The sequence below is a fragment of the Acanthaster planci genome, linkage group LG19 (genome assembly GCF_054643075.1).
Source record: "Acanthaster planci isolate LZ-2023a linkage group LG19, COTS_SCS, whole genome shotgun sequence".
Lineage (NCBI taxonomy): Eukaryota > Metazoa > Echinodermata > Asteroidea > Valvatida > Acanthasteridae > Acanthaster > Acanthaster planci.
Window position 1 is genome coordinate 2,137,711 of NC_141795.1, and position 17,079 is coordinate 2,154,789.

Genomic DNA, 17,079 nt, shown 5'->3' on the forward strand with positions numbered 1-17,079 from the left:
GTTTATGGACTTCTGCCTGGCGGCTGGGCGTGGCCGGGTGTTCTTCTTTCGGCTTGTCGTTGCCTGGGATGGCCTCTGGAGGGGTATCGTTCTCCAGGGTGGGTCTCTTGTTGTTCTGGTGGTCTTCTTTTTCTTCTTCTCGTGGCTTTTCCTTCTCCAGGGACGTTCTTAACGGGGACAGGGGCCTCGGGAGGTTCCTAAACTTGTCCCATGGTACCGTGAGTCGAGGACTGGGACTTCGTCGGTCCGCAGGCGTGCTTCCCACGACGATCCGCCTCGCCTCCTTCTGCGTTGGTTCCCCTTGATCGGCCTCCTGACCTTTGTCTTGCCTTGGCCCGGGCGTCATCCTCTCTATGTCACTTAGGTGGTCCGGGTGAGCTACTTTATAGTGCCGCCGCAGATTATCTCGACGCCTCTCCCTGTAATCACACCGCCGGCAGGAGAAATAGGGTGCTGGCCCATGGCTTTTCTTATGCCGCAACAGGCCCCTTAGGTGGCTGAACTTCTTGGGGCACCTGGTGCACTGGAACTCCATCTTAGCCCCGACCTCCATGTTATTTTCCTTATCTATGTGATTTTTACTTCTCTAAAATAACAGAGGAAACAACTGGTTAATCATTACTTTAAGCAACCATTGATTATTTACTAAATCAATGTGAGTACATAATTACTATCGATATCTTATCGGTAATTAATGCTCCCGTTTGGGATATCTTCTAGGCCTTAATTCCGCCACAGTTTCCTCCGTTTTATCATGACCTGACTCTACTGATATACTTGGTTCAAGCGTTGTTTTATCTTTGCCTGAAACCTCAAGACAATTGTTTCCTCTTTCTGAGGTAACCAAGATCTCAGGATGACTGCTTCCTTCATCCCTATCACCCCAAGTTTCAACCTCCTCAGGATGTCTGGTGTTGGTCTCACTAGAGGGATCCCCCCACTAGGAGTACTCCATGGATCCATTGGACTATTATGGCAAGGTTTCAGCCTATCAGCATGTACAACTCGGGGCTTTGCGCCCTTGACCTCTGGATGCGGAACACAACATCCCGGAGTTTCTTCAATACTAAATACGGTCCCTCCCACTTCAACTGAAGCTTGGGGCTAACCCCTTTCTTCTTCGCGGGGTTGAACAGCCAAACAAAGTCCTTCTCTTGAATACCAGGGTCGCGCGCCCGGCGATCATAGTTCTTCTTCTGGCGTCTCATAGCGTTGCCCAGGCATTTCTGCGCCCTCTCGTGAGCACTCCTGATCTGGTCCCTCAAACTTTTTGCGTAGTCACCTTTTGCCTCGTCATCACTTGGGGCCGGCTGCTCGATTGTTAGATCGATCGGGAGAGTGACTTCTCGGCCTAACATCATCATAATTGGGGTCTCCCCCAGGCTTTCTTGTGTCGTACATCTGTAGGCGCTTGTTGCGAATGGGAGGTACTGGTCCCAATCGCGTTGACCTTTGTGTGGGTCGATCATCATAGAAACCACGGTGACAAGAGTCTTATTGAACCTTTCTATGAGCCCGTCTGATTTAGGATTGTATGCTGTTGTTCTTGATTTACTTATACCCAGTCGCCGACACATTTCCTGGAATACCTCCGATTCGAAGTTGGTCCCTTGATCCGAATGGACCTCCCTCGGCACCCCAAATCGACAAACCAATTCTCTAACAAACTTCGAGGCAACTGTTTCTGCCTTTGCATCCGGGAGCGTATATGCCTCCATCCATCTTGTGGTGTAGTCTCCAATCACCAGGATCCACTGGTTCCCATCCTCGGTCCTTGGGAGAGGACCAACCAAGTCTAATGCCACTCTATCCATGGTTCCTCCAACATTATACTGTTGTAAGGGCGCCCTACGTTTCTTTGGGGGCGGCTTCTTCCTTGCACATTGATCACATTTCCGGATGTATGCTCTTACATCGGCACTCATACCTGACCAGAAGTACCGCTGCTTCACACGGGCCAGGGTTTTCTTAAGGCCAAGATGGCCTCCCAATTTCCCACCATGCAGTTCTTCTACAAACTCGCGTCTGAACATCTCAGGAACCAGCAGCCTCCATTGGACTGAACCACCATCATTCGACTCCCATCGCTGGTACAGTACACCGTCTCTTACAACCAACTGATCACAGTAGGACCAATACGTCTTACTTGCCGGAGACCTTTGAGCCACCTCATCCCAATGAGGGCGCTCCTTTCCCTCACCCTTGGTAATTAACAGCCACTTTGACCCATCCGCCTTTGCTGCTTACAGTAGGCTCCACCACAGCAACTAGGGCCCCCTTTACATCTCCTGGGCTCGAGGTTGACTTTTGTTTATCTTCTTCCACAGTAACAGTCGCATCAATATCGGCATTTTCACCACCAGAATCCTCTTGTGCATTACAATGGTCGCATTGTTTACAAGGTCGTCTAGACAGACTATCAGCATTCTGATTCTTGGCACCCGGACGGTGCTGGATTGTGACGTCATACTCTGACACAACCTCCGACCATCGTGCAAGTTGTCCTTCCGGGTTCTTCGAGTTCCTTAACCATACCAGAGAAGAATGGTCCGTCCGTACTTTGACCTTGTGACCGTAAGGTACTGGCGGAAGTACTTTAAATACGTCACCACAGCGAGCAGCTCTCTTCGAGTGACGCAGTAGTTTCTCTCAGCTTTCCTCAACTTCCGGCTTGCAAAAGCCACAACTTTCTCGACACCGTCATGCACCTGAGACAGTACGGCTCCGATGCCCTCTGAACTTGCATCCGTATCCAGGATGTATTCGCTACTTGGTAACGGGTAGGCCAATACTGGGGCCCCTAGCAAACACTGTTTCAACCAGTGGAATGCCTTATCACAAGACTCGTCCCAAATGAATTCTTTTGACTTTGACGTCAAGGTATGCAGTGGGCTGGCGATGCTAGCAAAGTCCTTGATGAACCTTCGGTAATACGAGGCAAGGCCCAAGAAACTCCTCACCTCCTTTACATTCTTCGGGACCGGCCAATCAGCGACTGCCTTAACCTTAGCCGGGTCCGTTGCTACGCCCTCAGCCGATACAATGTGGCCAAGGTAGGTTACTGACCTCTGAAACAGGTTACAATTGCTTGGCTTTAACTTAAGCCCAGCACTTCGCAACCGTTCAAAGACTGTTCGGAGTCGTCCCAACTCCTCTTCTACTGTTCTGCCAAAGACAATGACGTCATCAAGATACACCAATAAGATTTCCCACTGTAGCCCTGACAACACTTTCTCCATTAGTCGTTCGAACGTAGCCGGTGCGTTGGCTAACCCGAACGGCATCACCTTCCAACGGTACAGCCCATTCCGTACCACAAAACTTGACTTCTGCTGTGCATCCTCGTCCAAGGCAACCTGCCAGTTCCCTGGGGCGAGGTCGAGGGTTGTAAACCATCGAGCGCCTTCTAACGCATTCAACGCCTCACCAATTCTTGGCACAGGATAGGCATCCTTTATTGTCACCGCATTCAGTCCTCTATATAGTCGATACACAACCGTTTCGTCCCGTCTTTTTTCTTTACCAACACAACGTTAGCTGCCCACGGACTATCTGAGGGTTCAATCAAGCCACGCCTCTTCAAGTCTTCCACTTGGCGACTGATCTCTTGCTGGTTAACCACGGGATGCTTCCTAGGTTTTTGTTTTACTGGTCTAGCGTCATCAGTGTCGATGCTGTGCTTAACTATATCAGTTCTGCCTATATCGTCGTCACCCTTTGAAAACACATCCTTATACTCAATCAGACACCCTCTCAATTTTGCATAATCACGTGGGGCCAAATTCCTTCGACTTCGGTCGTATAATTCGGTCAAATGGTTGGGTAGCGCCCCCTCGTGTCCCATAATCTTGTCTGCCGTGAGAGGAGTCTCCACCTCCGCTGGTGTTATTATCACAGCTATCGTTCCCGCACGCAGGACACGTTTCTCCCTATTTGGGTTTAATACTCGAATGGGCACCACTTCGGCTGGTATATCAACCACAGACTTGGCCATTACCAGGCCCTTTTCCGCAATTCGGCCACCTGATTCAACTGGTTCCATGATCATACTGCCAGTCAACTCCTCATACCGACAAATAACCATTCCGTGCACAATGGTCTCATGCCCAGCCGGTATCTCCGTAGTCCTTGTCACTACTACCCTGCCGACAAATGGCGCACCGGCAGCACCCGTACACTTAATTCGTTCGCCATTGACACATAACTCAAGTCTATTGAAATCAAGACTACCCCCTGTAGACAACAACCAGTCCATTCCCAACATAGCTGGTGTTCCAATATCTACAAAGGTGGCTGTAATCGGGTGCACAGTATTCCCAATTCGTAAATCTAACCATGCAGTCCCATATACCTTCAACAGGGTACCATCCACCTGCCGGACCCTGGTATTACACTCTTGCAGAGTCGGCCTCTGTTCTTTCGGTAGCTGGTGATATACTGTCATGTTAATCAACGTGTCGGTAGCGCCAGTATCGATTAATATTCGAAACTCGGTTGATCTAATCGACCCCTTAACAAATAAGCCATGGTGTGGCCCCATTGCCGGAGTCATTACCGTACTGACTCCAACCTCGTTTTCATTCTTTCTCTTCAAACTCCGTCGCCCTTCTTCTGTGGGTCCTCTGCATTCCTCAGCCTTTCCGCGGACCCTCCGGTCGGCTGGTTCTCGTTTCCCTGGTTACGGGGACGCTTTCGTTTCGGCTGTGTACATTCTCTAGCAAAGTGTCCCTTTACACCACAATTATGACAATTTAATTCAAAGGCTTCGGCCTGCGCAGAGGAGGTGGGGTACCCGGCACCTGTTGGTCTGACGTAGCTGGCGACGTCACTGGTCGTGAAAACATGGCCCCCATCAATTTCTCCAACTGCTTCGTCACGTCGGCTACACCCTTTATGGCTCGTTTGACAGACTGCATCCTTTCTTCAATGTCCCCATCTATACGTCTGACAAACTTGGCTGGTCTCTCGTTGACTTTTCTTTGTGCCTCTACCTTATGGAAGTTCTCAGTCTCAAGCGCCGCCTGCAATGCCTCAGACAAATTCTTCGGCCTTGCTCGGAAGATTCCCTCTCGGACGTACTGATCAGCTACAGCGTCCGTGAAATGATTTTTCTCCAATCGCTCTCTCGCCTCTTCGGGAATTTCCGGATACGCCTTAACTGCTAACTCATGTACTGCCTGACACAACTCTTGCAAAGACTCCTTCGGCTTCTGCCGACGATGACGTAACTCTATTAGAAAATTCTCAGCCTGCTGGCCAGGCCCAAACCTCCTAGCCAACAGCTTCACTAATTCTTCATACTTCAACTTCCGGCCCTGGAGACGCCCTCTCCAAGAAAGCGAATTGCATCTCCTTGGAGGCTCGCGGCCAAATACTCGGCCGATTGTAAATCGTCCCATCGGTTCACCAACCGACAACTCTCGAAGTGCCCGTAGTACTCGTTCCACGGCACTTTGCCACTGTAGCGGTCGGGAACAATACTTGGTCGGCGGGGAACCAGACTAAGCCTTCCCCGCAACTCATCTTCTCCAACAACTCTCTCCTCCCTTTTAACTGGACAAGGCCCCGCCCCATCCTTCTCATCAGCCCGCACGTTGTCATTCTTAACACTTGGCGAACGCGAGGCAAAACTCATCAGCTCGCTGTAGAGCTTCTTCTCTGCATCAAGTGTATAGATGGCATGTGAACACATGGACTCTCGTTCACACCCCTCCCATGTACAGCAGAGACTATCGGACTGGACGCCGCCTCTTGCCTTGGAGGTGTCCAATCAATTAAACTGCGCCCACCATCGTTTTCCTTGCAATGGACTTCTGGCGTCTTCAACTCAGTCAGTGCTGGTGCTCTGAACGACCCATACCCTGACGTCTCCTCCCTGTTTCCAGCCAAATCTTGGCTAGGGAGCCGGAATGACATCCAAATCAATTCTCACGCGCTCAAATGACTTCTGCACATCACTTGGACCAGGTCTACCAATCGGGCTCGATCCTGCTTCCTTAGCATCTCGCAATGCTGCTTCTAACTTCATGATTCTGTCCAATTGCTGAGCCTTTTCCCACTGCAACAACTGAACCTCCATCCGGGACCTGTGCAAGTCCCCCTTACTTGAGCTACCATTCATACTGCAGTTTCAACCTCGTACTCAGCCGGCGGATCAAATCTTGCAGACCTCAACCAACGAAAGTACCTCCTATCTCTCCGATGAACAAGCCAAACGTACCAAAAGTAAATGACAGCCAACACAATGCAAACCAAGGCTAACGCAATTGATGCCCACAGTAGCTGCTGCATCGACCAATCGAATCACAGGAAACTAGAACTCCAAACTCTTTGTAGACAAAACCTTCGAGGATGATCCCACTTCTGACACCAATTTGTGACGCCGCACCCCTCCGACGAAGGCGAGGGCGCCCTCTTCCTCGAGGCGCGTCGGATTGGACGGCACGCTGGAGAGTCCCTGAGCGGCTAGGGACGAGTCCGTTGGGACCGAAGTATATACCGTCCCCCAAGAAAGTTGGTCTTCGTCGAGATGATGGCTAATCTGACTGGTCGAAACTTAATGACGTAACCCAGACAGACCTGACTTGAAATAAACTTCGCCCGGACACCTGATTTATGTACAACAATTAATAAGCGGCTGATTTATTCATCGACACACTCAACCAATACACCAGTAGAGGGCGCTATTGACGGGAAGACTGTGTGATTACACGTGACCGGACTTCGCCCAGAGCAGCGAACACCACAATTAATTGTGGGCATCCAGTGCCGACTCAGGGACTTTGGCAAGTCTACGGGGCTTATTGTCAGGGCTGCACTACACGCAACTCACGTCACGAGATAGCAATCCACCCTTGCATCGACCACAATTCCTCAGTATCAGGAACTATACCGCACCACCAATCAGCCCCTCAAGCTACCGAGCCCCTCAACAACACACGCACCACTCGGACTTAGACACAATCACACTAGGCTAGGTGACTTTAACCCTTGCACAGGATTCTTGACCCTTACCTCAGGATCAGCCCTTGATCAGGACGCGACGAGCCGCGCCTGCGCCTACGCGCTTTTTATAGCTTTCGCGCTGCTCTGACCACGCCTGCGCACGCGCTCACGTGATTAAGCAGTGACTTCCGCTGCCCTATTGCACAACACAACGCACAAGGCGGAGCCTATGCGCCGCGCTTGCTTAACACACAGCTAGGCGCGCCTAACTCTGCCTCTGTTACTGGGCAGAGCGCCATCTGTAGTTAACTACAGGCTAGGACTAGTCGTCCTGATCATAAGGGCTGATCCTGAGGTAAGGGTCGAGAACCCTGTGCAAGGGTTAAAGTCACCTAGCCTAGTGTGACTGTGCCTTAGTCCGAGTGGTGTGTGTGTTGTTGAGGGGCTCGTTAGCTTGAGGGGCTGATTGGTGGTGCGGTATAGTTCCTGATAGTGAGGAATTGCGGTCGATGCAAGGGTGGATTGCTATCTCGTGACGTGAGTTGCGTGTAGTGCAGTGCAGCCCTGACAATAAGCCCCGTAGACTTGCTAAAGTCCCTGATTTGGCACTGGATGCCCACAATTAATTGTGGTGTTCGCTGCTCTGGGCGAAGTCCGGTCACGTGTAATCACACAGTCTCCCCGTCAATAGCGCCCTCTACTGGTGTATTGGTTGAGTGTGTCGATGAATAAATCAGCCGCTTATTAATTGTTGTACATAAATCAGGTGTCCGGGCGAAGTTTATTTCAAGTCAGGTCTGTCTGGGTTACGTCATTAAGTTTCGACCAATCAGATTAGCCATCATCTCGACGAAGACCAACTTTCTTGGGGGACGGTATATACTTCGGTCCCAACGGACTCGTCCCTAGCCGCTCAGGGACTCTCCGGCGTGCCGTCCGACGCGCCTCGAGGAAGAGGGCGCCCTCGCCTTCGTCGGAGGGGGGGGGCGGCGTCACAATACGGATCCCATAGGCCCTCTCGACATGCTCGGTCTCCAGCAGCTCTTTCGTTGCAGACGACGTGCGTTGCGCCCTCAAGTGTCATCTATCGTCTGCCGAAAGAGGCCGCTATGAACTCTTCAAAAATAGCAAGGAAGAACCGTAAATCTTGTGCTTTTTTTTGGTTTTTTTTTACTTTTGAGATGCGCACAACCTCCACAAATAGACTTCCAAAGACAAACTTGTTTAATATTTACAATATCACTTTTACTCACTTTTTAATACTAAAATTGTTTGAATGAAATATTTTTTACAAAAACATAAATAACCAACTGATACCCTCATCATCATGATCATAAAGAACTATTATCAACTTCAAGAATTTAAACTCACACAGTGCAGTGCAACACGTACAGTCATTACATTCTTGTAATGTGGTGCACAAGAGATCAACATAGTTCTAACTCAGACACAAAATACAGCATTCTATACCCTTGATGTCTTGCCTAAACGGTCAGTCGTAACCATTTTGCTTGTACTTCATCAAGAATCTTGCCAACATTTGTTAAAACTAAAATTCAAAAATAGTGAAACTGCCACTGTGAAATAAATTCTGATTATGCACATATATTTAGTGCTTTATTAGTGAACCTAAATTTATTTCACAAGGATAAGTGCTTTGGGGGGTTTTCCATGCATCCACTGAAGTGTTACAAGTGGGCATGACAAAATGTCATAATTGCAAAGCCAAAAGGGAAATACATGAACGCCAAACAATCACTTGTAAAAAGGAAAATGACCATGATGACAGAGTTCTAAACAACGCCGGAGTCTAAAGGCCATTTTTCTCATCAGTAATTTTTTTTTAGAGTTAATTAGAACTTGAGCACACTGAACTTCTCTGTTTTGATGTATCGCTCCGTTTGGTATCCTACCAAACAGAAACATTACATGGGTGTAATCATGAGGATTTCTAATGATTTAATACACTGTACAAGATTCTTATAAAAGACTTTAACTCCAAAGAGGCTCTCAGGTAACATCTGACCTATTTTGCTGGATTCAGCCTACATGAATGCCTAAAATTACCATCATTAATCAGATACAGCAATCCAACAAAATAAGGAATTCACCAACTACATGTATTGCCGTGGGCTCTTTTCAAAGACCTCATTGTTTTCTTCTCAGCTACAATTATCTGCAGAGAAAACTGTAACCGGGGACAGGGGAGGGAGAGTGCCAAGAAAATTCCAAGAGAGTGAGCCAAAACTTGGCTTGGTCTTAACTTGAACTAGCAATCCTTAATTAAACAACCCTTCTAATCACCCTCAAAAATTTGGTAGCAAATCTGCTTATGTTAGCAACGGATATCATGGGGTTGTGCCAATATTAAATAAATACAATAGTTTATCTGTGATATAAACACGTAAGTATGTGATATGCAAAGAATGCGAACTGCCTAACAACCCTGTGTACTAAATCTGACAAACCTTTGGGTCATTCTACAAATTAGGGGTCCCTTTTTTTTCATGTCCCTGTCACACCTGACCTATGATTTTGTAAGTTCAGAACGTATTTTCTAATTCCGAGAGTGCTAAATGAATGCAAATTACCTGCCAAACAAATAGTAATAGTTTGAAATCAATTTCGGTGATATTTCCATGTCAGATTAGATAGGTCAGGTGTAACAAGGACATAAAAATGTCATACTTTTGGACCTCAAATTTATTGAATGACCCATTTGACAAAACTGCACAGCTCACAAACAGTGACTGACGCGAGGCAAGCCAGAGAATTTATGGCTCTCAGAAAAAGCAGTCCCTGCACTGTACAAATAATTTCCAATCATCTGAGGAACTGCATTTCATAGACCTTTCCATAAGACAAAAGACTTAATATTCTTCACTAACAAGATAATCTGTTTGGAAGATGAAAGTACAAAGAGTCCCTTCAAATCCAAACTGCTTCGGTGAAGAACAGAAACTACTGGTTCAGCTTTTCTGAGGAACGGGAGAATGTCATGAGAAACACGAACACTTGCGGCAGTTGCGAGACGAAATAATGTCATGTCGTGCCGAGTTGTATTCCGCGAGTTGGCGATGGACACATGAAAAGATTGGAGGTTTGAACTGAACGTTAAGAATTCTAAAGAAGCTTTTCTCTGAACGGTTTCTCTCAAAATGTTTACTTTCTTCGTTTTTTTCCTGGGGAATTCAAAGAGTGTAGCTTTGATGTTTGTAGCACGCAAGCCATGTATATCATTACACAGGAACTAACATGCACAATAATGGACTTTAACGTGGTCTAATTTCTGACAACTGCACATTAGGATCTTGCATGGTGTGACATGTATGATTGCAAAAGTACTGCACACTCTCAACACACCCCCAAAGACAGTGAGGCGTCACTGCGTTTTGGATTTATTGCCCGTCGGCACGGACGTCCCGAGATGTCTCCCTCGGCTAGCTCTTGGCACTGGGGAAGATCTGCGTCTTCTTGGCGCACTTCCACATGGCCTCCAGGATGCGCGACAGCCCCAGCTCCTTGGACTTGTCCAGCCCCCGTTGCACGCGGTTCTTGACCACGCCCACAAACTCCTTGTTGCTCAGTTTGCCGTCATCTGGATGAGATGGGGGGGAGGGAGGCGAGCGTCAAAAGGATGCACAGATATCAATCGCAGGGGAAAAAAATTCAACGAGTAGCCATCATACATAGTTTTGCACAGTGCGTGGCTCTTTGATACAAACAGCAAGACAATGCAATCTCAATGCCATTCTGTGCATGGACTGCAATACTGGTACTAACCGTTTTCGTCAAACAGAGTGAACACGACGTCCAACACCCTATCGCTGAGTTTTACCCCGGCAACCATGTTACCCACATGTCGCAACGTCTCTGCATAAGGAAAAATCACACATCAGTATTTAATTTATTTTTTTTCCCCCAAATGTAAATTTCAATTTGTGTTTTCTTTTTCCAATATTGTAAATGCCATGCAATGCAGCCTCTGGCTGTGAAGATATTTCCCACATTCTTGCATGATTGATTTACGTATGTGGGACGTCAAAGGTTAGGATAAGGATGGACTCATCAAAGGTCTTCAAGTTTACTGAGCCTCCAGCTGGACCAAGAAAGGGCGTTATTCTCTTAGCAACGGAGGCTCCTTTGGTCAGAACTGAACTTCCCTGGTTCACGAACGACTAGGAAATGAACGCATCACGGTCGCATCGCTACCAACAAATTGAACACTAGCAACCAACGCGACTCTTTTGAACTGACGAGGGAGTGCCTCTGCTCGAGGCGGATACCATGTGTACTGTGCCGAGCGAAGGCATTCCTTTCACTTGGTGACCAAACATGGATGTCGCAGATTTACAGCTCAAGGCAAAGTTACTCTGTATACACTGCAAAAACATTTTTTTGTCACGAGGAAGGAAATTTTAGCAAACATCTGGTGACGGTTGTCCATTACCTGGATCGATAGCTGCACCAGCTACGTGGTAGAAAGACAGTGCTGTATCGATGTCCCGGATGTTGTTCAGAAAGGACTGGAGGTCCATGAACTCTTTGAAGGTGATACCCTGTAGAGTGAATACATGATGAGGTCAAAGCGGTGAAGGTGTCACCCCTTGGCCTTTCACAACTCCGGTCTGCCCTAGTGCCAACTCCACTGAGGTATGACAACATGGAGGGTTCTAAACTGTTCAACATAGCCACTCCGTGCAGGGCAAAGGACACGGCACGTCTTCTTTATGTAGCAACTGCATTCCCCTGGTGGAAACCCACTGTGTTTACGCACAGGTTTGTGCGTGCTTGGCACGGGATGCATCAGCCAAAGTTGCCAAGCGCTTCACAATGATTACCCCTGCTCACTGGGCCATGAGATAATTTTCTGTAGCAGCTTAGAGATAAGTGCAATTTTTGTTTCTATTCTCACATGTACCCATTTATAACCTGGGTGGAGAGACCCACTTGTGGTTAAGTGTCTACCTGGGGAACCACAAACACCACAAAACCTGTGGAATTTGAACCTAAGTACCATCGTTTGTGGGCCAAACACCGGAACCATCGGGCAAAAGTATCCTCAATGAACCTACATGGCCCCCCTACATGGCCACAGAAGAGGAACCAATTACCTTAACTTCTGCGTCATCGTCGGCAAACTTCTTCTTGACTCTCTTCCTCATGCGAGACCTCCTGGGCTTGGGGATCTGGTTGGCGTAGACCAGCAGGAAGTTGGCCAGGTTCACTTCCGTGATTCTGCCGTCCGCCGGCTCGTATCTGTCAAACTATGATGAAAAAAACCAATGAAACATCTCTTGGCTATTAGCTACTTCATGCAAACATGCTTCAATTTGGAGGGGGAGGGTGAAAATTATGAGCCAACATAATGAACGAGTTTTAGCACATCGCAATAAAAAGAGGCGAATGGGCCCACCTCCATCTTCAAGATCTCCTGGTTGAGTTTCTTGTAGAATTTGCGGAAGGTTTCAAAGGTCAGCTTCTTGTCCAGGTTGGGGCCGAAGAAGACCGTGTCCAGGGAGCTGTTGAAGGGCTTGTCCAGGGTGTTGCCGGTGGTCTTGCGGTCGCGGTGCCTCTTCCCGGTTGCCGTCTGAGCTCGGATGACGTCCGTCACCTACAACAACAAAGGCACTGCGTTGAACATCACAAAACTTTCACATTAATCTTGTGCCATTTTCACTTCAACACAAACAACTTATGCTCCTTCACAATACAACGTCATCGAGAGAAATACGGTACAGAAACGCACTCAGTCATGGCCAATATTCAAACAAAGTGAAAAAACACTGAGCCAAGCACAACATTATCGCAAACTCACACCTGGAAAGAAACTTGGTTGACTGAGGAAGAGAGACAGAAAAACTAAGTGTTCCCTCCGAGATCTACAAACACGGCTTTGATATTAAAGAACTTTTGGAAAAACAACTTTGAATATGTTGGTACCCAAGCCTCCGTTACTCATCTGAGACAAAAGCTTTCAAATAGAATGAACAACCCCGACCCCACCAACAAACTGGATGACTCCAAACTGTCCTTCCTCAAAATTTGGAATGCAAAATCACTTAACTTTCTGTATTAAAGCAATGTTCCTAACAAATGAAGGTACATGTATGTATACCTGTTGGAATTCATCGTAGGATACCTCACCGTCTCCATTGATGTCAAACAGACGGAAAGCAATCTCAAAATGCCTCTCTGGAGCTAAGTAACGACAGACAGATGAATAGTCATAAGTCGATGATGAATATTTATGAATTTAACATGAATTTTAGTGAGTCTACCATGAATATTCATTCTTTCCCCCGGGAGGAAATTGGGCTAATCTTGGCTCTAGCAGTGCCCAGCGAAATAGCCAGACGTGACATCAAATTTAGCGAACCCATCTTTTTGTCTTGTTACTGTTGGACTCACTTGACAAGACCGTGATGAGGAACATGTAGTCGGCAAAGGAGATGAGACCGTTGTCTCCCAACATGCTGAAGATGCTGTGATCGTCCCTGTCATGAAGACTCTTCCTTTTCAAGTTCAATTTCTGACAAGAAATTCAAAATTACGATGCAAATACTTGCTTTTATACCGAAATAATGCCCCTACCCATGAAAAAAGTTAAAGGGCCCGTGAGCAGTGGCTTCTATTAACTATAATTGAAAAATGAATACTTTAAACAACAAATAAACGGGTTGTCCACGGAGATCTTAATGGACCCTTTTAAGTCAGGAGGATTTAATTGGAGCAGTTGAAGCAGTTGAATGCCATTTCAACGATAAAATCACAGAAAACTAAAAACTGAAATGCTAACAGCCAATTTCAAAATCTAAAATATTTGAGAGAAGGGCTTTCACAGTGATAATAAACTGAAAAAAAAAACAAGGGACCTTTTGATATCTGAATGTGTTGATTAAAAAAATCTAAACAACTGTTGATACAAATCAAGATGTACATCTCTGTAAAAGGGAGTGTAAGGGATGTCAGCAAGAAAAATGATCAAAACCTAGAGAAAGGTAACTACAACTAGTAGAGTTATGATGTAACTAAAAATGAAACGTTTTCTTAGATTTTACGCACCTTTGCCTCAACCTTTTTGAACTGATCCAAGCCTAAACCTGTGAGAGAAAAATACCAGGGATTATTGTCTAGAGATTTTTTTTTTTAAAACCAGAGTGTCTGAGGATTGCTTGAATGAAGCAGAATTCCCTTGGCATTTTGTAGCTCATGATGACAGGGTCAAAGGATTGAACCTAGCTGCTAGCCATAGGTTGTGGCCTTGGGCAAGACATTTTACCCCAATTTACCTCTTTCCAGCCGGAAGTAAAAATGTGCAACAGCATTAGCTGAGGAGCAACCTACGATAGACTGGCATATCTTAAGGGGAGGTGGCACAGAAATATTCTCAGTTGAAAACGGATATGAGCACTAGTCATACAAGCGACACTGGCTCGTGAAACGTCAATTGTTTTTGTAAACTAGACTTCAAAGGAGCATCAAAGCCTGTCACGTAAAGCCAACAGGCCTGCACTCTGCCTTCAACGAGACTTAAACAACCCCAAAAGCATCTCCTGGGAAGATTTGGGGGTAATAACCTACCGTCTGGCTGCTTCTGGTCTGGGGTGATGGTGCGGATGAAGTCTTCGGCCGTCATGAATATATCTGACATCCCATCCTCAGTGAAAACTCGCAGGGTGGCAAAGTAACGGAATATCTTGTCCGGCGTAGAGTAGGCACGGATGCGATTCTCGTACTCGATTATCTATTAAAGGTACAAACACACACTATTAAATTAAATTATTAATATCAATATATAATATTAATTAATGTTAAATTAATCATAAATGAACTCTATCCAAATTTTTTAACCAATTGAATTAAAATCTTTGTGAATACGTTAAAAGCAAATTTTTTTTCTTAACAGGCATTCTGAAAAAAATCCCCTTGAACCCAAACCACAATCTGTTGCATTTTTTTTTGTAAATGGCTCTGTGAAGTATGTAGATATAATAATGAACTTCCACACTTAGCTCTCTCTATACTAAAATTTAACAAGCTTTTGCAATAAGGCGATAAACCACTGTGTTTCCCCTGAGGGATCTTTCAAAGATTCCGTGCCTAGTATGTTCTGGCCAATGAGCAGTCTCGTTAGGTATAATGTCACAGACCACCTGGCATGGTTGAATGCTTCCTTGTTCTGACTTTGATTCTTCCCGAGGCATGCCCTGTTATTGTAGAAAGTCATAATGACTTAACACTGCGATTTGCACAGAGAATTGGTTTGCGCATGGCACAATGCATATTGTCACTGCTTAACGCTACCAGCTGTCTGTGTAACTGGGCCTTATGTTGAGCATTAATTGCATTTACCTTTCTGTCTCTGAATCCAGGCCCTTTTCTCTTTTTCTCTTCTCCATCTCCTTCCTCGTCGCTGTGCTCTTCTGTCTCCCGGGCGATGTCAGTTGCCTCGGTTTGCTGAACCTCTTTCGCGAGCGACTGGCGAGACCTTAAGATAACAAGCAATGTCCTTAAGTGGATGAGTCATCGTGATGAAGATGACATCGACGACAAAACTCTTTGAGCATAAGCGTATGCATACCATACATAGGACTCTCCTAAATTTACTGAAAGATTGAAAATATCCAATTATCACGCAAATATTCTGATAACTTTTTTCAGTGTGAATATGGACCATTCAATGAATTTGGTACCCAACTTCAGATAATAATGATCTTTGCAAAATTTGTGGATGGGTGTAATCAATTCCTCAGATATGTCACAGTAACTGAACCAACGGTACTTACTTAGGGGCAGATACAGGTGCAAAGTTAAGTTTGGCAACTGATCAACTGCCTTTTAACAAGGTGCACGTGCGACATGGTCACACTGGAACGACCCAGTCAAAGGATTGTGAAAGATCTCATTTGAGCTCATAGATGTGCATCCTGACCTTTCCCAAGCGAGCCCTGCTGTGAGTAGACCAGCTCCGCCCCCAAGGAGGGTCAGAATGCGTCTGACATGAGACGGATACCGGCCGACATGCTGGGTGCTGGTGAGACTTCTCCACTGCTGCTGGACGATGACGTGAAGGGTCCGCCTCCCAAATGACCGCAACATGGTTTTTGTTTCTACTTGGAACGAACAAAAAAGAGCAACTTCGTTTAGGTTTCAATATCAACTGTGGCAAGACCATGGCCACTTTTTTAACAAGCCATTTTACAGCCCCAAATGTTGGGAATCGAAAGCTTCAACGGATGCATGTCTTATACCAAGCTCTGGCGAAGTATTTTTAACATTACCTTGTTCCTTTAAACTAGTCAAGAACCAGAACATATGTGCTGATACTAATGACTACAGAAGCTCCGTGAACAGCACAGGATAAACAGTAAAAACTGGTGAATTTATCTTTTCCTAGACACTGACAAGTGTAAGTTAAAACAAAGTTCCATTGATTTGATCTTGGATCTCTAATCTTGGATGTTGTTTGGGGCAGGCTGGGAAAGAAATTTGACAATTTTGGTGGGTGAAGGGTGTGCAATTTAATTTTAGTAGGCCTAGGCCTACATGTCACATGAAAAGATGTGACAATCACCCATGCCTAACATTACACGTTAGGCCTACTCCAAAAACCAAATGTCACAACCAAAAACCAAATGTCACAACCATGACAACCTGGCGACTCATGAATGTTGAAAAGAGCATTTTGTTGAGTCCAAATTTGGTCTACATCATTACATGTGTGTACTCGACTACAACAAACTAGATGATAGATCCAATACAATGACCCTGACCGTGGACAGGTGGAACAACTTTCATCTGTTCATGCTTGTGTAAAATTGAAATTTATATAAAAACTCTCTCAGAGATAGAAATAAGCTTAACACCATACATTAAACACAGCTTTATTTCCAAGATTCTTTGCCACTATTTCACCTGGAGAAACCTGTGCCGCTAAATAAAATGGTTGAAAAACTGTACCTGTGTGTTCAGCCTAGTCTATAGTTTTCATGACTGATCCTCAGCTTGGAGAAATGGTACCTGGTACCTGAAAGCCACCACAATTCCTCACTTTTTACAGCTTGAAAATAACCCCACACCAGTTACATTAAGGTGCCAGACTAAAATGGGCAGGGTTGTCAGATGCGGCCT

General features: G+C 46.0%; 1 protein-coding gene across 2 annotated transcripts; it reads right to left on the bottom strand.

Moving 5' to 3' along the window:
- Positions 1-8,165: 8,165 nt before the first annotated feature.
- micu1 (mitochondrial calcium uptake 1) lies at positions 8,166-17,043 on the bottom strand. Of its 2 annotated transcripts, none has more exons than XM_022256279.2 (12): positions 16,909-17,043; positions 15,881-16,058; positions 15,301-15,436; positions 14,530-14,692; positions 14,011-14,048; positions 13,357-13,477; positions 13,064-13,146; positions 12,362-12,559; positions 12,060-12,212; positions 11,396-11,504; positions 10,729-10,818; positions 8,166-10,543 (listed from the first exon to the last, which is right to left on the bottom strand). In XM_022256279.2, the coding sequence occupies exons 2-12, from the start codon at positions 16,045-16,047 to the stop codon at positions 10,386-10,388; spliced, it is 1,416 nt and encodes a 471-aa protein (XP_022111971.2). In that variant the 5' UTR covers positions 16,048-16,058; positions 16,909-17,043; the 3' UTR covers positions 8,166-10,385. The 2 variants fall into 2 exon arrangements, with proteins under 2 accessions (XP_022111971.2, XP_022111979.2); XM_022256287.2 differs by having other exon boundaries at positions 15,881-16,061; positions 16,909-16,973.
- Between the last annotated feature and the right edge of the window lie 36 nt (positions 17,044-17,079).

What these genes read in the sequence shown, in the direction of transcription:
- micu1 (XM_022256279.2), bottom strand. Translation starts at nt 16,047, where the DNA reads ATGTTGCGGTCATTTGGGAGGCGGACCCTTCACGTCATCGTCCAGCAG. An exon ending in AGACCAGAAGCAGCCAGACG is followed by an intron (nt 14,049 to 14,529) that starts GTAGGTTATTAC and finishes TTTCTCTCACAG; the next exon opens with GTTTAGGCTTGGATCAGTTC. An exon ending in ACGATGACGCAGAAGTTAAG is followed by an intron (nt 11,505 to 12,059) that starts GTAATTGGTTCC and finishes TTCACTCTACAG; the next exon opens with GGTATCACCTTCAAAGAGTT.